General features: G+C 45.4%; 1 protein-coding gene across 14 annotated transcripts in view; it reads left to right on the top strand.

Moving 5' to 3' along the window:
• LOC112462435 (transcription factor 12) overlaps window positions 1–27909 on the top strand; it is a 70768-nt gene that overhangs the window by 18181 nt on the left and 24678 nt on the right. For 2 of the 14 annotated variants that reach the window (XM_025028209.1, XM_025028203.1), the window contains exon 1: window positions 25362–27314. The exons of 3 other annotated variants lie outside the window; for them this stretch is intronic. In XM_025028209.1, the coding sequence (XP_024883977.1) occupies window positions 26850–27314 (465 nt within the window). In that variant the 5' untranslated portion in view covers window positions 25362–26849. Of the gene's footprint in view, window positions 1–25353; window positions 27315–27909 lie in introns of those variants that run through there. 9 more of the 14 variants (XM_025028208.1, XM_025028202.1, XM_025028207.1 and 6 more) reach the window with 7 other exon arrangements.

Raw genomic sequence — 27909 nt, 5'->3', positions numbered from 1 at the left:
CCGGGATTATTCAGCAGGCCGCCATTTAATCGGGCCTTCTTAATTAGCGTCCAATTATTTTATCCGCGGCTACTGGTACCTACTGCTAGAACACCGCCGGTCCGTGAGCACTTCGGGCGGAATCGGCCGATGAATTATTTATCGCACGTTAGACGGGTCAAGGGTACTTTACCGAGTCTACTTCGTGCCAAAAGCCATTAGCTCGAGATGATTGTAGTAATTTCTCTCCTTGGCTTGCATCTTTTTTCGTGCGTTTCTTTCGTATTTTAGCTTTTCCCTTGTCGCGGGAAAAAATTTCCCGATCTATCGAAATCGATCTTTCGGAAGCTTTCAGTATCGCTTTTATGTGTCCCTTAACGTATGTGCCATTAGATGAAACAGTGTTAACGACAATTTTGATTTATAGTACTTTTATTAGTTCTAAATTACATTGACATAATACTTTTACTTCTATAGCCATTCCTGATCTTTATTTTAGAATACTTTTACTTAAAGTGGGAAAAATAACTTGAACAATCATCCGCTTATATATCATCGCTTGACAATTTAATAATGTATGCGATGAACCTCGATCAGTTACAGCATTCACCATTCGTATATCCTGCTCTCTTTTGTAAGACAACCGAGTACAAATGGAAACGTTTTTCTTATCTTAACCGGGCCGGTCCGTTGCTTAAAACGTCGTTTCCCGTCCGACACGTTTCGAGGTCGGAATCGATAAGAGAATCCTTTCTCCGGTCGTACGTGGAATCCCATCAGGATTTCAGCTTGGTGTCTATATACCCGGTGTCCTTAGGGGATTCGAATAAGTACGAATGGACGACGATGCCAAGGAGAATCGTTCGCGGCCGCCCCGAGGGGGTTGGCACTGACTACTTGACTGACAACCAATTATACGAGCGAGTTGGTCAGGCAGCCGCCGTTTATATATCGAACGAAAACCTCCGGATCTCCTTCGGATTAATCTCGACGAGGGGGATAGGGAGAATGTCTTAAGGAGGATTATGCGTCGAACGAAAGAAGGACGGTCACGGCTGCATGCGAGACACGGAGATTTCTGAATGCGTCGAAAAAGAATCCGGTGATATTTATTGATCTGAGCCATTTGTTTACGTAAGACGGGATTAGATCGCGCCAACGAGGGTAACTTTGCGTCAGATCGGAAATAAAAAGTCACCCGATAGTCGCGAGAATTAATCATCGAACAAGCGGAGATCGGAGTTAGCGAGTTACTCCGGCGGGCGTTAAATGATACCGTTACGGTCCTTTTATTCATTATAGCGGAATCCAGAAGCGTCTTATCGTATTTAGAATATTCTTTCGGGAGGGCAGTTTCAATCAAGTGGTTGAACTACTTAAATCGGAACGCGCCTTGTACGCGCGGATATCGGCCGGCTTTAATGCATCGGCTTATCGGGAAAAAAAGTCCCAGAGCTCGGGGGGGAAACTGTGTTATCGAATGCTTTTACGGTATAGGATAGGCGCGAACAACATGAGGCAGTAATTAGCGGCGCGGCAACTCGGGCGGTATCGTCGCTTCCAAGAAACGCGCTCCAATATTTTTTTCGGCGGCGTGCTTCTCTCTCCACTTCGCTACCTACTTTGCCCTCGTCTATATCTTTCGTCGGTGGATTTAGAATCGCTGTAGGAGATTGGGATGAGGACGGCGATGGCAGAGCGAGAAAGATAGAGGGAGAAAGAGAGAGACGAGATAACCCCGGGGTGCAGCGAGATAAAAGCTGCCTGCCGTTTATTTTAATGAAAGCGACTGATAATCACGGGTCACCGAGGAGCGCCATGTTGTCTGCTCGCTTATCGCACTTTTCGTTGCTTGATTGACGCGCGACAGGAAGAAGTCAGCAAACGATGATACCAAATTCGTACTCTTGTCACGCCTCGCGCTCTCTCCGTTTCGCTTCTCCGCGACTTTTACTATTATCGTCCGAGAGCAAGGGTTCGGGATCAGCAAAAATGCGGCATCAGAACGCAGGAAACGCATCGCGATAAATTCGAGCAGGGGAACGGCTTAAAGTCACGTAATCAATTTTCATGACGGCTTTCCGCTGCGTGATTTTACCGAGCGCGTGGCTTAAAAATTTATTTCGTTCTAGTGGAACGAAAATTTCCACATATTTGCTCGTAGGCGTGCGTGTACTGCGCTGGCGGACAACGAAATTATATTACATAATTGTTATTCGCACCGGACGTGAAGAATTAAAACGGAGTATCGTGAAAATAAAGCGGACACGAGCCAACGGGTCGGGTCCAGGCCGAAGTGCCCAATAACGAGGCGCGGTCACTCGTCCCGGGAAATCGTTCGTAATTCTCGTATCGGTGCAAACATCATTTTTGCGCCCTAGGGGCCGCGCGAGAGAGCGGGTTCTCAACTATCGCTCGTCCGCCCCCTCCCCTCACAAAAGCGCGCTACGATAATAATCGTCCGCGCGAATAACAATTTTTCGCCGCAGTTTTCACCCTCGAGCGCGCGTGTTCGACGGCTCTAAAAAATGGTACAAAAATCGTCGAAAAAGAGTCGATACCAAAAATCCTACCGCTTGCAGGCGAGCTTTCCATATCGCGCCATCGCGCTATGCAAAAAGCGTTGAGAGTATCGCGCGCCGACATGTTCGCGAGGATTTATCGTGCATTATTATTTCCCATGAGGAGCAATTACGAGAATCGAATCAACGCGAAATTTTTTCTCGCTGTTTGCGTTAGATTGGCATCGTTGATAGGCATTATCATCGAGCCTGACTGTTCCTCTCCATTTCACGATAGTCACAATCGCTTTTTCGCCTCGGCGCGACTCTTGCATAGCATTAAGTCACTTTCCTCGTGGGGCCAAGCCTAATTGCAATTATTATTATCATCGCGCCGCGCCGTGGAACAAAGTGTGGGTTACCCTGCCGTGATCATCGTCATTATCTCTTTATCGTCTCTCGCATCACATTACCACTCTCGTTTACATCGGACGTGTGTTCATTACTACGATCTGCGATAAGAATCGGTTTTATCGACTCCTCGTAAAAGGAATCTCGGGCCACACGGTCGTATCTATTATGTAGATAGATAACGTTTCTACCTAATGTTACGGGACTTTCAATTTTCTATAAAATTCCCAAGACTGCATTTATCTTCTTTGATCGAATATGCATATTGTTTTGTATGTAAATTGAAAACGTAAAACGGCATTTCTCTTTCTTTTACACACACACTGTTCTTACTACTCGAACGTAATTATCTAAAAAGAAAGTAAAATTACACCCTGCAGGACTACAGAGGGGAAAATTTTGGATGTTACTATATATAGCTTCCTTGTAACAATAGATTCGATTCGCTTGTATGGTGCAGAATCGTTTTGTGATCGACTGTGTCGTCAAATCGTGAATCGGCCTTTATATCGGTAGGTCGGCGCGGTGGAAAACTGTTGTCTCGAATTATATTCCGCCTGTACTCTCCTCTATATTCCGCGATGCATTGCGACGGCCGGCCGGGATTGCGACCCCGCGACACGCGCGATTTACATATTTCGGCGTGCGTTTGACCGATAATAATGTTTCACCCCGTTTTCAACGAATGGCTCCATTACCGTGGGTCGAGGCATCGTGGAGTTGACTTTCCGTTATTATGTGCTTTGAAAAATCAACCGCCCACGCACGTGAGAGAGCGTACGTGGTCGCGCGCGTATCGTCGTACACACAATGCAGCGTGCCTCGCTCACAGAATCGCTTTCTTTTGTGTCGCCCCATGCACGCACGTATACGCACGGGCGCGCGCGCACACACGTACGAACGAGCGGCACGGTAAAATAGGGAACGACTGTAACTTTTCACAGAGGCGGCGAAGTCTGCGCGAGCCATTGATCATCGGTCCGCCGGGTATATACCGCGTTGAGGGATGGTCGTCGGCCGCTCCGCTGAATTTTGGCTATTTTTCGGTGGTCTGATGTTTGTTAAAATGGATATTTTATTGTCGTTTGTGCCATCCACGGCCACTCCATTCTTCCGCTCGCCCGCGAAAGCATCGCGCGCGCTTTCGTTAAACGATAAATCAATACCATGCAAATCCCATAAAGCGGTACCGCGCGCTTTCTCGGACCGGGTTTCATCGCGCGACGTACGATTCCGCTCGCTCGCCCTCGCTCGCCCGCGCGAGCGAACGAGCTCCCGTAATTCGTTTAGAAAGAAAGAAAGAAACGTAACTTTGTTTCGACACTGTCATCGATACGTTTTAACGCTTAGTATAATCTAATATGGACTTTCAGGGCTGCATTTACATGGAAATTGATCAAACTGATCGCGTAGAATTCACGTAGAGAATTGCTCCGTGTCGAAATATAGTTTAATGTTTTAACGATGCGATACATACTGGGAAGGAGAGTGAATTTTTATTTTATATATATATAAGTATACATGAAATATTTATTGCACAGGATATAGCAAGGAAAAATATAAATTTTCTTATAACTTACATATAATTCTTATTTAGTTATGTTATATTTCTAGTGAAAACCCTTAGAAAATTATTTAGTTTTAAGTTTTGTGGTCAAAAATATTTCTCCGATATGTATGAAAAATCCAAAACACAACCATAAAGAACAATATTAGCGAACAGACGAAAAGAGCAACCGCAAGGCATCCCTCCTTGGTTTCTCTTAATAACCTCAGGGAGAAGAAATAAGGACGGAGTTATAAGTTGGGGTGGCATATTCTCGCAGGGCGGGGAGAAACTTCGTCGGCTTTGGTTAAATATTTAAGTAACAGGGCATTTCACTCCCGAGAGTGGCGTCGTGAGACTACCATCGGGGGGGGGGGGGATCGTCGTCGAAGGGAACGAGACGGTCGGCGACACCTCGGAACGTCGCATCCCCCTTATCTTTATCTGTAAGATATCTCGCGAAGGCGGCGAGGACGACGGCCCCGACGAGGTCCAATCGCGGTTTTATTGCCCCCTCTTGGAAGACGGTTTAAGTACGTTTCTATGTCCCGCGGAAATTCACGGTGCGAGAAAATGCCTTTTGAAAATTTCGATCTCTGTCACCGCCTTCTCTCCTCTCCTTGCCTATCGGCTCTTTTGTCTCACTCCCCTCGGCCCTCCGTGGTCTATTTTTCCTCTCGATTCCCGTCTTTCGGTGAAATTATTGAGATCAATTCGCGCTTTGCCGCATAATCTGGCTCTAATTAAACCAATTAGAAATTATAGAAATTAAGCGATAAATTACGTTAGGAATTTACAACTTTGCAAAATAGGCTCTCATCGATTAAAACTTTCGTAACGAGTACCTACATTCGTGATTAAAGCTGATTCGCGAGTTCGGACCAACGCGAGAGTTATAAACCCGCTAATAACCGATAGGTAACGGCATTTAAATTAACAAACGGCACTTTTATACACGCGCGTTTAATCATATTAATAATTCAAAGTTACTGTAGCGAAAGCTTGCCGGCCGAAAACGCTTGTAACTCGCCGTGTAATTCGCCCTGCTATCGACACCCGTCCCACTGCATGCGTGCATTACGCGGATAATTTACGGATTCGAAACGAGCCGTTAGGCGTTACCTTCAATTAAAAGCGCGTAATTCCGAGAGGTCGCGACGGGGCACTCGAGCGCGCCGAAACAGTTGTTGCTTCCCGATGTGCGAAGTGTCGTTGATGTTTCAAAAATGATACTCCACTCGATGCGATGGTGTATAATTGAAAAATCAGTGAAGCGCCCTCGACACCGTTGGCCGCGCCGCGCTCGTCGAAAAACGCACCCTCGCACGCGCGTGCACTCGTGCTCGAGTACTCTCGTTGGTCGATACCTCGAATTGTTTTTCCCTTCGAAAAGCTGTTCTCGTAGCGTGCCCCATATGATTTTTAACTCGTCCGACACCATCGTCTTCGTAACGGCGTTAAACATGTTCCGTGATTAGCGTTAAACCCAGCCGATTATTTCTCGGTGCAAGATGACACGTTGATCACTGTAGACGAAATACGTTAAATGTGGGCTTTGAATACGAGCTTCGCGCGCGCGCGAAATCACGGAAGGCGAGGTCGCCGCGAGTAAAAACGACCGAAAATACGAGGGAAAATAATAAAAAGAGATAAATAAATAAAATAAAAGGGACCTTTGTGTGGTCCTAGCAATTAATTATCCACTCTATATGCTAATCGCGCATTCGTTCGTTGGTTCGTTCCGCAGAGGCGTGCCATTGTCTCCTGAAAAATTAGAAAGCCCATTTACGGCCTCCTATGCGGTCTCATTAATTTGCGAAAAAATTTGCGCGGTGCCCATTGGAATAGGACCCCCTATGTAAATCGCGCGAGTGCTGCATCCGCGCGATCCATAACGTGTCAAGGATGATCTACGCTCTTGTGTAAGTGCGCCATGTCGAAAAGAAATTATTTACAGGTGTGTGCGTGTCGTGTTTATGCAAATAGCGGAGTGCTCGGCGTGCCTCTCGTGGTCAGAATGCTCGAACGGCGTTTCGTGGCTCGAATCTTCACGTATTAACGAGCGGCATCGACATTCGTTAACCGGACACTAAAATTGCAATATCATAATGCCCTCCGTTTCGTTCGCGAATCGGCGATCTTTTAAAAAACGCAAAGAGCGTTCTCCGCGTTTTCGATACAGGCGCGACACCGCCCCGGGACAAATGCTATAAATCGCGCACCTCGCAATTGTTGTATTTCCAATTTGATCGCGAACGGTTCCTCGAGCTATTTTGCGTTGTACCCCAGAACGGTTAAAAATACTGAATTTTTTTTTCCACGTAAGCCTTGTTTTTTCTCCCCTTGCTTCATAAAAGTGCATTCGTTATCGGACTTAATTAATAATTATAAAGATGGAAATGGATAGCAATAATTATTTTATTTAATTCGACGTGCTTTGCCGCTCTCGAGGGCGTATTTAAATCTTTTTGAAAGTTCCAATTATAGCGCTTTAGCGGCCGTGCCGAGTCGGAGTTTTAATATCGATGTACCCGGCGATGATCGATGTAATCCACTTTCCACCGGCGATAATAAATAATAAAAATAGGAAGCGCCGAAAAAATGGCGAGTCACGCTCAGAGCGGTAATAATATTTCGGCACCGGCACCGTGCCCCGGATTGATCGGTCTGCACTTAACATTTGCGCAATTGCCGCAGGTGCGGCTACAATTTCACACGTCATTATTATTTGTTATCATTTAATTAATCGCCCGGGCAAGCATTTATTTATTTACGGTGCCGGAGCGCGCGCGCGCGCGCGTCGCATCGATCTCTCTCGCGTCGTGTTACGCTAACATGCGTATCGAGAGCGAGAGTAGGAGAGAAAACGCACAGGCGAATTAGCACGGCCGCGTCGCGACCGCATTAATTATTAGTACATGCTGAAACAAAATTAGGCGCTGTCATAGGCGTAATTTAATCGCGTGCGGGAAACGGTGTAATAAAGTCGGGCGAATCGTGTCGATCGATCTCCCGCGGGGAACAATTACCGGAAAAATTCGCCCGCTCGTTTCGCATTTCCTTTCTCATTTCTGCTTTTCAAACGCAGTCCCGACATACAACTACCTGATTTATTGTTGAAGATTATTTTTAATAATACCATCTCTTTAGTTTTAATAAAACTATTTCTATCTTTATTAATGCATCACTGTAATTATTAGTCTTTGCATTATTAATCACTATTCTACTAATTTGACGTTTGCCTAATTAAAGTATTTCTACAAATTTGTATAATAAGTTCTGGAGAAGAACTTGTTCATGCTTGGCGTTTAAATATATTTCTTGTCCGTCTTGAGACTTGAGACTGTTCGATTATTCATTGACTAGAAAATATCTTTAAATAACGGAGAAACCCTCAATGAGGCGGGCGAGAACTCTCCGATATTAAGGCGGCACAGCGGCATTAAACGACTTTACCGTTAGTTTGAGCAACAACTTCCTCGTCTCGAGGGTTTTCATCGACGCCAACTCGATTCGATTTGAATTCTGGATTCCGGTCTGGTACTTGGCGCGATCGGCGCGCTCGCTCGGCATTCCGGGATCGACCCTTTCGTTCGGCTCGGTAAAGTATCGATGCGCGTACAAGGCGATACGAAGATGAGGGTACGTGCACACGCGTGCGTGCGGATTTACACGCGTGCACGCGGTATATCGCGGCCGGCGAGCGAGCGGGCGAGCGAGAGAGCGATTTATTACGTTTTTGCGGCGGGCTCTCCGCGCAATACCTCGCGTCGCGGTAATTGAATATCTGAAAATGTCAGGAAGCATATAAGTCTTGCGGAGTGCACGGCGCGGGGTCATTGCGTTCGCCAAGTGGAACGCCATTCTTACAGGACGCCGCGTTTCGGACTCCTCTATCGCGTCCTCGTCCCCAATAATGCAGCATCGAGCGAGCGTGCGTATTTCTTTTTACACGGACGCGTCATTATTATCGTTCCGCAAAGTTGTCGCGCGAGAGCTGTTTTCCGCGTTTCTTTGCGAGCTAGAGAAAATAAAAAAAAAAGAGAGAAAGAGTAACGATCGGCCACGATCGAGAAAGAAATTCAAATTGCGATACTTGGCCGATCGCGCGCGGTGTGCGCATCCTCATTGATCGATCGCGCGGATTCGAGAGCGTCCGACGCACAAATCATCCTTCGATCGTCGGTCGGATGCACCTTCTCGGTGGAAGCAGAAATTGCCGACAATAAATAATAAACCGAGCCGTGTAATTTGAGGTAACGGGTTTTCTCGCTCCCCTTCTCCACCGCTCTCCTTCCCCGTTTTTCTCTCTTTGCTCTCTCCTCTCCGTTCGGCCACGCATACACGTGGACGACATGTTGTTCGTGGCGCTTCGCGAGGAGACGCGTGCTCGACACGCACAGGTGCAAGCCGAGATTACACGCTCCACCATGCAAACCACGTCAGAAGAAATATTCTCGCGTTGCAGAAAAAGTTGCCCGCGGAATTGAGATGAAGAGAAGCATATCTTAATTTGACCGTAAATATTTTCGCTCTTCAACAAATCACTCGAGGGAGGTTGTATATGCTGAAACACAAAATATATCACATTGCGCAATTAATGGATTTAGAAGTTAGCAAAATCATAAAAGTACTGTGACGAATGCGGACTAAAAGTACGGATCGTTTCGATACGAATTCCTTGACCGTCGATTAATTTTCGCATTTTTACGGTAAACAGTATCATAACTTATTTGTATTTTATAACGTGATCGCTCGTAAAATTATCTAGAATGTGTGATCACGGATATGAAATTACCTATATGCGGTTAATTACCGCTGTGATCTATATTCCAGCTAACGATACGGACGCTGTACAGCGTGCCGTAACTCTCTCTCGCGTGCGCGCGTTATCCAATAATGCTTATTAATCGTAAAATTGCTCACGTCGTTTTAAGCTACATACAACGTGGCCGCGAGATTTTTCTTCAGTTCGATCGTTCAATCGAACAACGAGCAACGCGAATAAGCAGCCCTTCTGCATACCGATTGCCGCTCGGCGCGTAAACGCTTCTGCGAGCTCGATCGCTTTGCTCGCGAAAAGTGTGTGCGAATACGCAGCCGCTACTCGGTCCGCTACGAGGGTCAAAAGATGGCGAGGAGTACTGAGCCGTAAGATATTTATCTCGTGCCCACACGCGCCTCGTAAATTTGCGCGTCGCTGAACTTTTATACTTCGCCTTTAATACACTTTACGCTGCGCGGACGCGGCCTCGCCTTACCTTACCTTACCTCACCTCGTCCTTACCTCGACTTATCTTAGCGATTGAAACCGGTATAATTCCAGCGAGACCGATTTTCGATGCTATTTACGTGGAATAATGCATTTCACGCCGATCGCGCCGTGTATCTCTGTTATCACGAATAAATATACGGTTTATTTATGGGTCTCAATAGCATTTAAATCTGGATTCGCTGAAATTATGCCGGAATGAATTTTGCTGTCGAACATAAATTTACATTAACGCGAACTTTATCATATCGTGTTTATATTTCGCGATGATTATATGGGTTTATAAAGATTTACACGTTAATACATTTCAAACATTTTGAGCATATATCTCGGTAATTTTTTTGGACAAATCACTTCAGTTGGACGTGTTGCTTTTTCCGGCGATTGTCAGAGTGACGTTCTTTAATATGCACGCGTTTTCTGCAATTGCTGTCATCATTCTGGGCGTTATTGTTCACCGCGCGAGCGAGTTTCTCCGTCGAAAAACCATCTTGCGCGCTCGACGATAGCGAAATAGCCATTAATTACCGAGAGTCGGCACTGGTCTTCTAATTAGCTCGAAAACCCGGTTTTGCTTTCGTCGTCGCCCCGTCCTTACCGTAATCCGCGACTGCACCGCCCTTTTCTTCGGCGTTTCCTCGAACTTGTTAATTTATGAATGAGCTGCGAGTTAACGAGCAACGAAAATAAAAGTTGCGCGCGGCGAGTGAAGTATAGTTGCACCAGACACATTTTAATCTCGTGCTCCTCCGTGTCTTCTTCCTCCTTTTCTTCGATTTCTTCTTCCTCGTGAGGTCACATCGCGAACGAGGAAACATCTTTCATATTTTTTGCAATTGCATTTTTCGAAATGTCCTCGCGCTCCGGAAAACATACACGACAGCATTTTTCACGGGAGAACTATACATCATTTTTACTGAAGGGTTATTTATTACATACTTGGTCATATCTTCTTCGGAGCGAGCGCTATTCGTATCGAGCGGAAAAATACAACAGAAATAAGAATGATCGGCGCCAAAAGGATTGTCAGATAACAATGAGACGGTGGGACGAGTAAGGCAATTTCCGACACCGTGTATAATGCTCGGGGGTGCGGTGCGTCGTGGTGATCGGCTTTGTGTCCCGTTACCCTCTCGAAGGAAAAGCTTTTTTCGCGCTTCTTCTACTACCCTCTCTACCCGCCTCATCCTGTTTCAATCTAAATCCGCTTCGACGCGTATAATTCTATCGACCGATCAAATAATTGAAACGCTTTAATTCTCGGTATGCACCCCCACGTTACTCGCTCTGCGCCCCGCAACCTCTTCTTTATCCGCCCTATACATCTCGAGGGGTGGTACCAATATCCGTAGTTTTTCAAGGTTGAGGGCAGACGACGAGGCCTGTCATTATTGCTAAACTTTTCAAATTGGAATTGTAACGAGGATAAAGCGATAATAATTATTTTCTTATTGTGTCGCTGAAAATGAGAATTTTGTAATTATTTAGCGAGAAGTGAATGAAATTAATTGATTTTACTTCCTGATCAAATTTATAATTAATCAACTCGAGATATAGCCTTTCTAACAAACACTTGTTTAAAATATTTTGTTATAGGTATTCATTAAATAAAGCAGGTATTTATTAAATAAAATGAGTTAATTTTAAGATGGTCGTTAACGCGTATACACATGAAAAGGCAGTATCCTTGGATTTACTACATCGCTCTGTTTTCAATTAACATCTCCGCATTGTCGGTTACGGGAAAGATCAGCGAGAAAGGACGGCGACGTCACTCCGGCGAAAGAAAGCGGGACGAGGAGGTTGGCAAGGGGGGAAACGGTAATGACGCGTATTTCAATCCCGAGGGCGCCGTGGCCCCTCGGTAGAGGCGGCAGTTTTCGGGGGCGAACCTACCCCCTGCCCGTATCCACGGAGTATACAGTACATCGAGCGTGTAACGTCCCACTGTCAGCCGACCCTACCGGCCCCCACACATGTGCACGTTACACATACGCGTGCACGCATACATGCATCACGCGCGCGCGGAATACGTACGCGCTCGCCCCGAGTGGGGGTCTGCCCTATGATTTGTAGCAGGGCTATAATGCCTCTAGCCGGCACCCTCTGCTTTACCCTCTCTTGTCCCCTCCCCCTCTCGTGCTCCTGTCGTAACGCTTCCCACCCTCATCCTCCACGAACACGCTAGTGGAACAAAATACATGCGCAGCTTTGCCCCCTCGCGCGTGTAGCGACATGTAGAAACGGTTGCTGTTTCGAGAGCCGGCTTCGAAGCCAAGCGCGAGAGATGTTCACGGCTTTTCATCCACGCTTTAGTGCTTTAGTATCGGGAAAACTTTCAAGTCGGATTGTACATTCGACCCATATTCCCTCGGTTGTTATACGAAATATTAATTAACTTTAATTAATAATTATAATCGTTAAAACTTTTATGTGTTTTATCGAGCAAAAGTGACTTTTGATGTACTTGTTCAATTTAAATTTGTGTTAACATATGTGTCGTGATGTAAAGTACAATTTTACAGTAATAATAAAAACCAGTGATTGGTGGAGCGATTTTCAATAAACTTGCAAAATGCTGGTTGTTAGGATCGAAATATGAATCGCGGTCGCGATACGCGCGAATTCATCGCTATTCGAACGAGCTCATTCGGTGACATTATCACCGACGCTCGTCCGGATGAAGAACGGAACGATGACACGCGACCGTTGCGATTTAATCAACGTGGAAAATTAACTGGTTGCATAATCCGAAATGCATAGCCATTTTCGAGCGCGCACCATTATCAGCGCGCTTGTGCGCGACGATTCGTCCAGATTTGACGCTGATATACGCGTGAGAATTCGCGAGTCGACGAGGTCATTATCTTAGCCGAATGACGAATTCATGGTCTCTCTCTCTCTCTCTCTCTCTCTCTCTCTCTCTCTCTCTCTCTCTTTTTCTCTCTTTCTCGGCATGATATTTAAATTCCCAATCCGATGATTTAATCGAGCCGCGCGCGCTTGCGGTAATTATTCCGCCGATGAATTTAATCGGCCGTTATCTCGCTGTTGCGCGATTAATAACGGAAAAACGTATCTCACGCGTTGCGAATCTCGCGCATAAAATTTGTACAAATCAGGATCGAATCTGCATACTTCAGTCTCTAACGGGAAATAATTAACGATGATCGCCGTGCATTATAATAAAAGTAAAATTCAACGTAAATAATTAGGGAACGTTTTTGCGAGGTTTATTTTAACGACTTTTAACGCGATCATCGCCGTATTGCAGTCGAGGAATGAAAATGGAATGCGGACGATACTTGATTTGTAAAATCCTCCGGATGCCCGGCGTTTAGGTTGTAAATGTAACGCAAGCCAGGAACTCGAGGTCTTCGACAGTTTGATCCGCACGACAAACGCACGACGGCGAGGTTTCCGTTTATTGGTACACCCGACATACGGAGCCGTAAAACTCCCGAAGATCAACAAGGAGACGAATTTATGGCAGTTTCGTAGCGCGACTGCCGCGAAGAGGAGAGAAGGAAAAGAGGGCGAGGGCGAGAGTGTGAGGTTGCTCGGAGAACGTTCGTGAGAGAAGTTTTAGCCATATTGAAGAAGGCCAAAGTCGTCGACTATCGGGTGTCTCAGGGTTGACTAGACTCCTGAAACGAGAATAAAATTATTGAATTCAATAGAAGCTGATTACAATTTAAGTTAAGGTTGAAATAGGGAGACGGTAAAGGCTGGAAGTTTTATTAATTGAACTGCGATGACATCTTTTTCGTTAAGTACTTTTGTAACTGCTATAGAATAATTGAACAGTTCACTGCGAAATATCTCTGCTCGCATATTATAGAACAGAAATTATTTTTGACGAAATTTTTTTTACAATATATTCATTTGCCGTAAATATCGCGGAAATCGAGTTAGGATGAAACGTCCTATAGAGGGAAAAAAGAGAGCAAGAGAGAACGAGGGTGAGTTAAATTGCGAAATGAAGATGGCCTTACTGTTGTTAAGCGAACAACGGAACGAGAGAACCCGATGGTTGCCGCGAGTAAAAAGGAGATGAATGATACGGTGATACAGTTACGGGACAAAGATGGCCATAATTCGACGGTACGCTCGTCAGTGTTTCTCAGTTTGTGACAAATTTTCTTATTCTAATCGGCTTTATACCGAAATATTTTGTGTGATGTTTTATTCAAAGAATGGCTAATAATCATTCTATCTATAATTATCTTTTCATCTACAAAATAAAAGTTATTTTTTTAGTTATAAAGGGATGTGCAAACATTAATTTTATTTTGTGATATATTTTCTTTGCAACTTACTATATTTAACATAGCTTTAATATGACTTAATATAATTTAATTCATCTCGATTATAATTTAATGGGTTCTTCGGAGGAAAGATATTTCATGTCAATTTCCAAAAGCGTGTAAGATGCATTGAGTGTCGCTGAGTATCGTGGGCTTCTGGATTTAAAGGGATTCTCCTCATCCTCTTCCTTCTTCTCTTTTTCCTCCTTTTCCTCCTCCTCTTCCTCCTCTGCTCGACGAATAGCTACGTACTTTACCAACCGACCGACCGAGCGAGCCGAGTTATTAAATTTTTAATGTGTCTAAGTTGGTACAGTCTCCCTCTTCACCCTCTTTCATCCTCGTTTCTCTCTCCAGCGACTCGACCGGGCAATTCAACCCCACTGGCTGAGCGAGAACGAGTATCGGAGAGTCGCGGGGGAGAAAAAAAGGAGGGAGAGTAGAACGAAACGAGAAACAAGGAAGGGTGAGCGAGAAAGGGAAGTCGAGAGAGGGATCTCTGTGTGTTGTCTGTCGCAATAAATTTATGAATTGTTCCGAATTACACGGAAGCTCTCGGCCAATCGAGTTAACGCACGCCGCGTTGGGGGTAAGCTCGATTATTTTCCAGTCTGAATTTGTCGGCCACTCGATACCATCTAAATTAACAGTCGCAATTGAAGTTCAAGTACATTTTGGATATCAATTGGAATTTGTCGGTTTTAAACAATCCAAAGGGGAAGCATATCTTGCGGAATACATGCATCATGTCTCGTTTAAGATCGACGTGTTATGCTTAAGTTTTTCTTTTAAAAACAATAGGGATATGTTACTCCCGTATGAAACTTGTCCGCGTAATTGGATAGACACAAGATATCCATCTGATGACTGTGCGTTCGCATTAAACACTTGACGTTGGTGTCAAGTGACGGCTGTCAAGGATTGTTTGCGTGTCATCTACGTAGAACCTGCGAGCACCTTACCGCCGCACAAGCCACCGATCGTCTCGATGATAAATCGATAGGAACGCGCGTGCCTCGGCACATTGAATAATAGCTTCCGGATGTTTTGGAAATTCTAATCGTCTCCGATGCTAAATTATTCGCCGGAATCGAGGACTGGGTTATCGATTATTTAAGGATTATCGGTCTTGCCGTAAATTGACGCGAAGCTATTTCTTGAAGCTACGTCTGTCAATTCTGCTAATTGGCATCATGGTAATACGCTCATTTAAATTGTAAGTTAAGTGTTCGATTTGTCGTGAACAAATTAAATTAATTCCCGGTTTCTAGATTTGCGAAGTGTTTTAGCGCGCAAGAATAAGTAAGTGCAGGATAAATATGAGGTCATATCTAAAATAGACCTCACAAATTATCTCGCTCTCACACCGAACCCCTCAAGTCTCATCCGATCTCGTACATCGTGATAACGGAAAAGCACGCGATAGAAGCAACCGGCGGACGAAGGGTGACGTCAGTCCGTCAGCAAGAGAGTCGTATATCTACGGGCGAAACTTCACGAGAAAGACACCGTCGCATAAATTCGCGGAAGTCGCAGTGAGATTCGACGTTCGTCTATCTACTTTATCTAGATGACACCGTCAGGATCCACCATGCGGACTTTATCCCATTATTCGCATGCGTCCACGTTTCTTCACGACAGTATTTTCGAAAGCCCGAACGAAATTGATTGTCGCGATTTTAAGCGTTCCGCGCTTTTCACCGGGCATTTAATTACGCGCGTGAACTGCGGCACTTAATTCGGCGAAGCGGTGCCGAATTTCAGCGACGAGGGAGAGGGAGAACGGTGGCGACCACTGTTAAATAACAATTACAGCGACAACGGAGGGAAAGCAGCCGCCGAAATGTCCGTGTAACGTCAACCGGCGGTAATTTAACTGCCGCCTCCATAAACAATCATAGCCGGGGCCATAATTATTATTGTGCAGCGAGCGCGGGTAGCAGGGACCGCGCGAGCGACTGGAGCACATTGTATGCGCGCTGCGCGCAGCGACAGTTAAATCGCCATCGTTAAATGTCCGGCTTTACGAGTGTCGTTGAATCGACGTTCTGTTCGTTATCGCCGCAAACTGCCCTCGCCCGCCCATTCTCTCTGCCTCCTTCTCCTCCTTCTCCTCCTCCTCCTTTTCTACCCCGCGCTCCTCTTTTTTTCTTTTATTCTTTTCGTTATCAGAGTCAGTCGCGAGTATTTTTGCGTCACCCGTTGCGTGGGAGACTTCCGGCCGTCGCTTTAAAGTGTCACGTCGCGGAAGTCCGCCGCGAACGCGTCTTAACTTGCGATGGACGTCGCGATTCTTCGAAATCTGTCAAGTGAAATCTCTTTCTTGCGAGATGTCAGATGAAAATTGAAAAAGGATCGATACAACAATTGATACAACACTGGTGTACGTGTGTATGCGTGTGCGTGCGCGGTACACTTCAAAGATGTTTCACGCTTTTCGCCAGATCTGTACATATGCTTACATAGCGATACGACAGTAAAATATACAGAAGCGGACGCAGAGGCGCGGCGGTGTAGACAAGATACGTAGAGGCGTGTTTGGCCTTACGAAATTTACATTAGCGATGAGAACGACCAATGTCCTACCGGGAAAGGCTTGACGTTTCCATTTTGACGAGACGAAGGCTCTGTACGCTTCTATACGCATCACAAAAACAACGTTGTCTACCTTCTGCCTTCGAGTCGCGGGTATGACATTGATTGTTCTCGTTCCAGGGCGACGATATAAAAAGTACGTTCACGGCTCTTCCAAGTTCGGATTCGCGACAATTCTGCCTCTCGGCAGAAGTTGCTCGCCGTGTACCTAATGAATCTTTCAAAGTACGAAAGATGCGCCGTTTTCCCTCGCGAATACCATAAAGGGGGTCGGCTGTCGAGAGGACAAAAATGGCGCGTTGTCCTGTCGCGTTGTCCTGTTTCGGAAAAAGACTCGTCGTCGCAAGTCATGCGCGGTGGAGTTAAGGCTCATTTACACCGATCGATTTCTAAACGATGTCGAGTTACACTGACTTTCACATAAAATAATTTATATATGTAATAAGGGAGATACGGCAATTGCTCCAATATATTAAAATCAATACTTGTAATTTATTAATTTATGAGTTAATAATGATTATACAATGATGATTATGTTGGAGTTATTTTCTTGTATTTTGTTTTCTAGGATACCATATTAATTACGTATTCACTAGGCTACATTAATTACCAATAAAACGTTTTATTTTGTTATCAATTACGATCAATTATAATAAATCTTAAAAAATATTGGGGCAGTAATAAACAAAATTATTTTTTTATTAAGAAGCGTTTAACTCGGATGAATGTTGAATTGTCGTGATGCGCAAGTCACATGGCCTTGGCGAAGGAAGAACGATGCATTCTGTTTTCCTCTTCGTTAGTTTGCGAACAAGTCCGCGATGTCCGTAACGGAGACGCTATTCTTCGGGGACGCATCAATCGCCGAGTGGTCTTCGCGTAAATGGCTTCGCGGTGTCGTTTCCGGCCGTTGGAAGCAGCGTAGATGGACAATTGACACCTTCCGTTGATAATTAGTTCCGCGAACATTCCGCATAATCTTTTTTTGCCTCTTTATTCTCATATTGTTATATATCCTCACTGAATAAATGAAGAAAAATAATTCTCTCCAAGCTATGGACGATGATTTTTCTCTCGCTTGCAATATCAGTATTAATTGATGAAATATGAGATCAAATTAAATTTTATAAAATTTATAAAGTTTATTTCGGTCATCGCTGACTAATTTCTATCTTTTTTGTTTTAGGTAAGTTCAATACCGAGCAACAACAAGAGCCACGAGAACGCTTCCGTGCGAGAATCGTAAACGCCAACTGCACTCACGTGAGTCGTCCGCTCGGTTCCTAACGTGGAGCTTGAACACGTGGGTAGTCGCGATCGTAAGCACCGGGCGTGCTTAATTCATTCAACTTTCTAACAGCGCGCCTACCCGACGCCGCTCGTCGTTTTCCACGCGGGCGCGGGCGCGGGCGCGGAAATATTTGTCATTTGTGTTTATGCCGCTTCTTTATACAGCTGTAATGTACAGCCATTTTACGTGTTTACCTAGCCGGCACGTTAATCTTCGACCGCGCCTCGTGGAAAACGATCTATAAATCTCGCTGGGAAATCGTAAGATTCCGCGACGTTCGCGTCGTCGAGAAAGTCACGATGTTTTACAAGCGGTCCCCATATTTATGACGCAAAGTAATACGTAATGTGCGTACAAATGTGTCGTGGATTTTATAACGTAATGTGTGACATAACATAACAAACGATTTTTAATATTTATCGGAACGGATATCGCGAGCTCTACCATCATGTCTCTTTTATGTTTTTTATTATGACATAATTTTAATTCCATATTTTCCTCACGACTAATTATAGGTAGTAGGAACCCATTAATTTTTCTTGCGAAAGCTTATAAATATCACTTTCCTTTTACGTACGACGGCCGAATTAATTTCCGGGTCGGCAAGTGCTCTGAATCGATAATCTAACGGTACCGGGACGCTGTTAGAGATCGATTAAATATCTCTAAGCATTGTAACTCTGCGCAAGAGTGCTTATCTGCATTGTAGATCCTTTGTTTCTGTCACGCTTTGTTCGCGACAGATAGGATCGTAGAACGACGAGATCAATGTCGGCGAAATTCGCGTGGACCGAATGGTAGTGACACTATTTTTTTCTGCGGTCTAAAACTATTTGATTCTCGAATAGATCGGGCTTAAAAAACTGACCGGGACTACTGTCAATCAATGGCTCTTCGCGCAATCTTGCTGTACAGGATATCCCAAAATCTCCGCTCTTATATAGCATTATAGTGATGGATTGGAATATATTTGTGTAATATCGAAATAACGAGACGTCCCTTACGTCCAAATGGAAGGTAAACATCCCGTTTTAATGTGTAAATAATAGATTGCATTTCATTAAGCAAATTAATGATTACTGAAAATGAATAATTAATGATTGCAAAGGGCGCGTTATCGCCGCGCCGTTGTTCCCTTCGAAAATGCGGCGAACTGTTCACGCGGGGTACGTCAAACGCAATGTTCAACGCGCGTGAAATTTGCGGTAAATAACATGTTTATTTTATGCAACTGGTATGTACATACAACGAATTATTTGTTGCGCGCGTGTGTCAAGACGTGGCGGGATATAGGTGGGAGAGCCTTGATTTTAATTACGTGTTTATGCAAAATCAGAGAAATAGTTGACAGCGGAATCTCGATCGAAGCATTTAGATAAAGTGAACGGTTATTAACGAACCTGATATTCCAGGTGTATAATACGTTCTCAAGGGGACTATTTCCAATGGGGAAGGTCTCTCCGCGTTTCTCTCTTTCTTGCCTTTTTACTTCTATCCAACGCTATCCTTTGTCTCGTTGGCACGCGAACGCGTGCGAAAGAGCGACAGGCAGGCTGCGTTTTGTTCCTCGGTGATTAACCTTTCGCCTATCGACGATAATGGTCTTTTATAAATATTTAGCTAAACATACATCTATGAAAAGCGCATGTTACGCTTAAATGCGCCGTATGAGTGCATGGAGTAACCAACGCGAGTCGAGTTCTCTCGGATCCCGCTTCGTTCCGTGAACCTGAGCTATCAGTTTTTCTCTCCTACTTCCTCCCTTACCTTGTACCTTCGCTTCTTCCTCCCTTTCTCTCTCTTTTTCTCTGTCTTTGGTCTGTCCCTCCTTGGTTTCTCCCTCTTCGTTTGTCTCTTTCGAGCGCGCCGTCGTCGGCGACAGGCCGTCTGGCTGGTTCTCGGGTCTCCTTCCAGGTATTATCACATTAGATACAAAAATCGCAGACACCCCGAACGCACCATTGCGGTGCATTCTACCGGGAAAGAACGTCTACTGCGTCGACGCGTGGTATTTCTTAGACAACGTCGTCTCGTCCTACTCGCTTGTTCGATCTTAGCTATCAATTTCTTCGTGCTTCCCTCGTCCTCTCGTTGCCTCCCGATCTCCCTCACTTCTTTCTCTCTCTTTCTCTTTCTTTCTAACAGATTGCATTACGTTGTGTCGGCGGCAGGCAGTCTGGCCAGTTTACTCTTCAGTGGCTAGTTCACCTCTCTCTTTCTCTATAGCTGTGCCTCTCCCTTCCTCTATTCTCATTCCTTTTCTAGCCGTTCATTCTTCTCTCGCGCACCTTCACCGTCGCTGCGCTACCCACGGACACGTTCCGTACCTGTCTCTCGTGCGTGTGCGATACCTGTCTTGCGTGCGTGTGCGATACGTTCCCCGGCTCCGACCGTCTCCTTCGCCAGCCAGTCCTTTAAAACCGGTACAGTACCGATAGAAAATACAAATACCACCACGAACACGCCCTTTTGCCGATTAATCGTTTTTCCCCCCTTTCTCGCGGACGGCTAGATCTCGGAGCAATTAAGCCTTGAATTCCTATCAGAGCAGAGTTCGATTAAAACGCGGATGGGGAAATAAAACTCGATACTTCCTTAAAATTTAACTTTTTTAATTTCTACATAAATATGTTACAAAACGTGGACGCGTCGCACAATTGCAAAATTATCATGTAATTTTTGTCGAGAAGTTTTACTTCGCGCGATTCATCGTTCGCGGGATTCTTATTCTCTCTCTTTCTCTCGCAAGAGAAAAAGAGACAACGGCTCGTTTCGCAATGCGATCTCTATGCTCGATCATTCCGCGCCGTACAGTCCGGCTCGTTAAAAGTGAACGTTCTTGTTCCGCCTGTTTCCAGCGGAGTTGTATACGCGATTCGATGACGACGAGAGCGACGACGACGACGACGACGATTATATGTTACGCTGCGCCTATATGTAACGCACGCGGCGGCTAGATTGAAATCGGTACGGAGAAGAAACCGAGCCGAACTGGTTGCACATGAATGGGACCATAATCATGCGGGGACGACGAGTCGCATATGCTTAGAGGGTCTGTGAACCATCAGCGAGGGAAAGAGTGCGGACGCTTTTTCACCTCTTCTCTTTTCGCTCAGCCACGTTCACGATATAAATTCACGCCCGTCTCGAATGGATCGAGATTTTATCCGATCGTAAATGTCGGTCGATCTCGCAGCGCTCTCGCGCTAATTCCGCGCGATCGCGGATCTGCAATCTTATGTTTCGACGCATTCAATGAATTATGCCGATTACGACCAAACTAGAACAGATGAAATGCCTCGTGCAAACTCATTTGCGGAATAAAAAAAAATCGTCAACCTGTGATTTTCAGATTTAATAATTTATTTAACCTCTACAGCTATGGATTTCTTAGGACTTCTCTACTACTTAGTTTATAATTTTATTATATTTTTTAAGAAAAATAACATTTTATTCTATACACAATCAATGCTGAAAAATACACGATACAACAGCGAATACGTATATAATAGAGAGCAATAATTTTTTTATAGGTATTGAAAATAATACACGGAGAGAATTTTTTGTTATATTTTACCCTTAAATTCACTACAAACTTGGGACAACTTGGTAACCAAGGAATTTTTAAAATATACAAAAGACATTTTACAAACAACGTAATAAAAATTACCAAGCAGATTGGTAAATTTTGAAAAATTATTGAAATTTCTTAGATATATTTTAGTAAAATTAATCAAACATATTTTATATTTTAATGTAATAGATATTAATATTTTTTATTATGGTAAATATTAATCAGAATAGCTCGCATAAAATTCTTGGTGGTACATGTTGTCCCACAACTACCATGATTTCAGGGTAAATTTTAAGAGAAAATTTTCTCCGTGTAGTCTTCGGGATTTTATGTGTAACATTTATAATTAAGGATTAATTCAGAAATGTAAAGCAAATATTTTTTCCTAAAGATATATACGGGAATTTTTTTACTTCTCTTCACGTCTCTTGAAGAATCAAAATATAAAAATAATCGTCACCGACACGCCGATCACTACACAATCCGCATAATATTTCATCTTGACTTTATCGAGAATCGCACGAGTCGATTTCGACTTCTTTATTATCGCAATTTGCGGTGAGTAAAAGAAAAAAAGAATTTACCTGCCGATGACGCGGTTGAATTATTGCACATCGCAACTCGATTCGAAAGGACATGTCGTCGTCGTCGTCGTCGTCGTCGTCGTCGTCGCAAGCATCGAGATATCTAGGTGAAGGTGTGCGATTAGGCACTTCGCGGACCGCGGCAGTGGTACGTTTACCAGTTTCGTTGAGCAACCGGTAAGTCGCGCATTGATCGACGAGAGTTCTGCATCGCTCGCTCGCTCACTCGCTCGCCTCGTTGCTCGAATTGCTACCGCACTTCACCTCGCGATCCGATCCGGATCGATGGTGAACCACCTACTCGTTACCTGTATGCGCGTTACCGCATCGATCGCGCGATTAGTATGTCCATTATACAGATAGAGGAAAAGGTAATAGGAATACGCCGCGCGATATGTCCCATTATGTCATTGAATCGTAAAATGCGACGTTTAATTCTGTGGCTTTAATTTCACGTATATCCCGCGCAATATATTCCAGTGATACGAATACAGATTACTCCGACTATATCGCAGGTTTAAAACCTTTATCTCGTTTCCGAAGATTCGCAGCTTAATATTTCGATTTTTTTTTCTGCAATTATCGTAATAGATTTGGTAGACAATTTATGGAGAGAAATATCGCGGCGCGGCGATTATCGCGAGTGCCACGATTGGCCCTTGTTACAGTCGACCTCAGACTCTCCCGTAACGTTCACCTTGACTTAAATCGCGCCAGAGGTGATTTCGTCGATCACCGTGCACTCGCGGTGTCCGCAGCTCGCTCGACTTGCAGCATCGAGCCTCTGCCGTTGGCTTCCCTACCTGTTGCACGTCGGACCAGGGCTGGTTTTTCCTCGGGTTTACCTCCCCGCGTTTCCACTTTACGTCGCCGAGGAGCTCAGCTGCCACGGGGATCGGAGTCGCGTCTGGAATTGCGGAGGCCGTGGACATCCGTTTAATCGCATTCGCGTCTTTTTTAAGCCGGTACGAATTCCCGAGATCTTGAACGCCCCCGTGCATCTCCCGAAATAATAGGTACTTCGAAGTTGTTGTGCTCCAGCCATTTCTCAGTTGTTATTTTTACATTATTTTACTACCGATATTCGAGCCGGATTTTCAGAGAAGCACGGTTGAAATGAGCGAAATAAATGATAAATATATCGACGTAAAGTAATAACCCGCATCTTTGTACGCGTTCGTCTGTAATGAACAAATAATTAGCAATTAGTAATCGTGTGGATGCTTTTATCCCACGCAGCTACAATTACATCTAACAATAAAGCGATCGTCCCGATCTTCTTTGTTACCGTTTCAAATTCCACGGCATTATTTGTGAAAAATCGACCTGGATCTCTTCTATCTCTCTCTCTCCGGGCGATTCTCTCAAGTTCTTTAAACGCTCGCACGCACGAGAGAGCGAGTCGAAGATCCGTCGGACCTTGACGCCGCTGTCGATGCAGCAGTAGATTCCGCCCGCGGAGAATCGATTCCGTGAGCCGCGAAAGTCAGAACAAAGGAATCGATTCACCCAGTGGCGGCCACCTAATCCTCACAAAGCGCCTCACGTCGCCACGAAGTCGAAGTTTACTTTTCGTGCTCAAACATAACTCGGGGGCTTTCGGAAGCGCGTTTGCGCGACGGCGAACGTAGAGGCGGCGACGGGACGAGGGGGGCCGGGACGAAAGCTGGGACGATGAAGGAGGAGGGCGAGCGGGCCGGGGAGGGTTAAACACACATAATCCACCGTTTTCCGCTGTAACTCGTAACTCCCGCTCGTATTTTCTGTCGTTTCTCTCTTCGGTTCACCTTCCTCCTCTCTTTCCGCCTTCTCCCGCCTTCTCGCTCCATTCGGCCTCTTCTCCCGAAATCCCTCCGCGGATAAAACTATTTCTGTATTCCCGCGGCGCGGTGCTTGACGAGAGATGGAGAGAGAGAGAGAAAGAGAGAGAGAGAGAGAGAGAGAGAGAGAGAGAGAGAGAGAGAGATGCAGCGGCGTAATGCACCGAGCTGCATCTTGGAAACTTCGAGAGAATCGAGTACTGTCGTGGCTTAATGGGCGATGCGGGTTCATTTTTTTACGAGTTAGTGACGAATTAACGAAACAAAAAGGCTTTTTTCTCTTCGATAGATTTCGCTTGAACGAGCGATCCTTTTCTAAACTCGATAGTATATCTTTGGTGAGATATATCTCACTTATCTTTTATTTTAATACAAGATTTTAGCTTTCTTCGACTCTTCCAAATTTATGTTTAATGGATTTTATTCTTATCCGCTGTTTAGCAGTTATTTACTTACAGAAAAGAGAACAGTTGTAGCGTTGCGAAATTGTTTATCAACGTTGGGCAGAACGCAGGAGGGATAGGCAAATTTTTTCGATTTTTGATAAAGCGAACAATTAAAGATTAAGCATATTTCGTAAATTCTAACGAGTCGTGCCGACTGCGAGAAATACTAAATCGATAGTATCGCATTACGGCCGATGGCTTGGAAATAATGCTCCGATGCCGCGCCGAGGTATTTGACCCCTTGTAAAAAAAATGAAACGGAAAGTAATAGGCGATTAAGATATCGCGCCGATCCACGATTAATGATCCGGCGTGAAACGAGGGGCAGATAGGCAACCGTTGTAAACAACCGCTCGCCCCCTCGAATCAATATCCGATTCGGCTTACACTTTTCTATGATCTACATTATTATCGAGTGAACGTTGCGCTATTAAATATTATCCGAGATATATTATACAAGCTTTTGCGGCTCGATTCTGCAGTAATCACGAAAGCGCCCGAGTTTAATTATGTCGAAAATCGATGAAAGGAAACGATAGCGAGCCGTGCGCAAGTTCTAATTTGATCAATATTGGAAACATCGCAAGAGGGATCGTAACAATTTATGTCAGAAATATAAAAATGCAATTCTACACGTTAATCATTCTAAACGCAATATTGAAGGCAATTTTATGTTATTACGTGACAAATCGCGCAGTCGTATCGCTGTCCTTCTTCCGGCGCAGCATCCCGATCTTAATTCCCACGATTTTTTTTCGCGCGCAGACGTTACTCGACTCTCACGCGGAGTGCAACGCTTGCATTTCGTCTGCGGCGGAGTGCATACGCGCGAAACACTGCAAGCGTCTCTTGTGGGGTCGGGCCGAGAGAAGCGGGAGAAAAAGAAAGAAAGAGTGAGAGAGAGAGAGAAACGTGCCTACATGGAGCGAGAGTGCATCGGTGCACATACACGCGTAAGAGACTTCTACGTACGTACCGCAAGGGGGGAGTAAGCACACTTGCTCTGTGTATCGTCTGGTGGAGGGGTGTGCGCTGGACCCCAGCCTCCTCCATGCCGTGTGCGGTGTGTAGCCTATGAGTCGGGTAACACAAAACCAGTCGTCTCTCTACTGGCTAACCAGCTGGCCGTTGGCTTCTAATCCTTTCTCTATCTTTCTTTCTCTCTCTCTCTCTTTCGATTGTTTCCGCCGTGGGACGTTTCGCGCGCGAGTGCATTTTATGAGTGTGTGTGTGTGTGTGTACATGCTATAATTTCTGTTTGAAAATTTCGTACATTAGTAGAAAAGTCCCCAATGTGGAGAATGCAACAAACCGATCGGACAAGGAGGACGCTGCACTGCGAAAACCGTATATGTTGTGGCAGATTCGTGCATGACACTGTGTGATGCAATTGCGTTCGCGTCAACGTGAGTCCGCATATTACGGGCGAGATTCGACCAGCCCGCGAAAGTGGAACCGCGGAGAACCGAGTGCGTGTAGACACGGTCGATATGTTTTGCAAAAATAGTAGCACCGCCTCCTCTTGGCGTCGCGATTCAACGCGTTTAATTGGCACGCGAATCATTTACGTGGAATTCTAGTTGAAGACTTTTCGGTCCCGATATTACGGTGAATAAGTGCGATTTGTTTTATAAATATAGTTCGTTATCGATATTCGCTGCGGCCCCTCAAACGTGTCAAAAGCGCGTAATTTCGTCGTTCGATGATGGATTTCGTCGATTTGTCGAGCCGCCGAAAATTTCGTTTCATTTTTCGAGACGCAAAGTCAAAGACGATTCTTTCGTCGCGAAACTCGTTTTCGCTCCGCGACTTTCACCAGTGATTAACGATTATAGCGAGCAAAGAGTATAACAAAACGTTTGCGCCGATCCACAATAATCGGCGATCGCGGCAACGCGGCAACCTCCGATTAAACTCCGCGCGCGCGCGAGCGAGTTCTTGAGTTTCACTAAATGTTAATTCGTCGTCTCATGTATCTGGTGGCGTGACAAATAGCGTGGCTCCGTGACGCTCGACGCAAGGCGTTTCGTCGTTACTACGGTCACTATTTGGACGGTGACAGAATCCGCGCGATCGCCAAACGGTGGAGCGTGCCAGTCGAGTGAAAATTCGACTTGCGAATATTGGAAGACGTTCAAAGGTGTCCGTTTCGGAATATATCGCCGTCGACGACGAGTCGCGTCGGCAAATCGCGGATTGGAAGGATTACGTGCATCAACGCTGGATCTGTGTCAAGGCGGCGAGCGCCGCGTGATCAGTGAACTGTCAAACGTATCGCCGCGACAGTCATCTGCGATTAATTTCATCTCTCATTTCACTTAACGCGCTGTCACCGAGGAATTCCGCTCGTAGAAAACATTTCAAGCGACGCCGAGTGCCGCGCAGTAACGAACGCGCGGATGTTCAAGATCTCGCGATTTTGTAATTCGGGTTGGATAGACAGCCGTTTACAAGTTAGGATTTATTTGCTCAGCAAGAGCGACGGCGAGAGAATAATTACTCGATACCGCGAGCGGAATCGAGATGGATCGTAGCTTCAAGAACAACGCGGACTTTAAAATGAATCAACAGAACTTCAAGCTGAGCGATTTCGGGATCGACGTGAAATCCGGCCACGAGCCGAAGGCCGCTGGTCAGAGTAATCAGTGTAAGGTACGGCGAGGTGCTCAGGTCAGCCAGCGGTACGTTCACGCGGAGAACGCGCACGTGCGGCAGGTTTCGATGAGCTCGGGACGACTCGCGAGCGGCTCGAATCTGCTGCAGGTCGCGTGCAATCGTTCTCGCGCCGGTCCGCTGGTGACGTCCAACGGCAACAACCAGCACAGGAACAGCCCGAGTCAGCTCGGGCAGTTGCAGAACGCTGCGGCAGCGGCGACGACGGACCGATTTCAGACGTCCAGTCCGAGCAACCTGTCCGGAACCGGTCCGATCATGCAGCTCAGCTCGTCGCCCAGTTATTGGAAACAGTACGGGGGGCAGGAAAGCGGGGTAAATATAACGAGAGGAATTGAAAGGAGCGTGTAGGGAGTACCGTGGGAATATACGAGCTCTCGATCGCCTTTAAAGCCGGGAACAATGCGACAAGCGGAGAGATTTTGCGGCCTGATTATCTTCGTTGTTTATTAGAACGGATTGATTTCGCGATTATCAGTGTGTGAATATTATGCGATCGGATAGCGTGTGCTGCGCGCATCGATCACATAGCATCGCAATAGCTAAGACGCGTTAACCGCTAACGATAAATTCCTATCGATTTCGGCGTTGCCGTAATCGTGTCTGTGAGAGTGTCCGGCGCGTGTCGGAAATTTCACGGCTCGTAAATCCCAGGGCGAGTCAATGTCTCGCCACGAACGCACTTCGATATCCCAGCTGAAATTCGCGTGATATTTACCACTCGACCGCGAACATTGCGTTTACGACTCGAGCACCTGTTATAGGGGGGAAACACTCTTAATCCTTTAACTTTAATCTTAAAAAAAAAATTATTAACTTAGTTCTTGTACGTGACTTCGAGTTGGTCTCTGTATCTCTTATCATACTTTATATTTTATAGCGAAACTGAGGGTAACTTTTTAAATTTATC

The sequence above is a fragment of the Temnothorax curvispinosus genome, unplaced genomic scaffold, assembly GCF_003070985.1.
Source record: "Temnothorax curvispinosus isolate PA1 unplaced genomic scaffold, ASM307098v1 QBEX01012432.1, whole genome shotgun sequence".
NCBI classification, from domain to species: domain Eukaryota; kingdom Metazoa; phylum Arthropoda; class Insecta; order Hymenoptera; family Formicidae; genus Temnothorax; species Temnothorax curvispinosus.
Note: the sequence above shows the minus strand (reverse complement) of the source record. Positions and strands in the feature narration are given on the sequence as shown.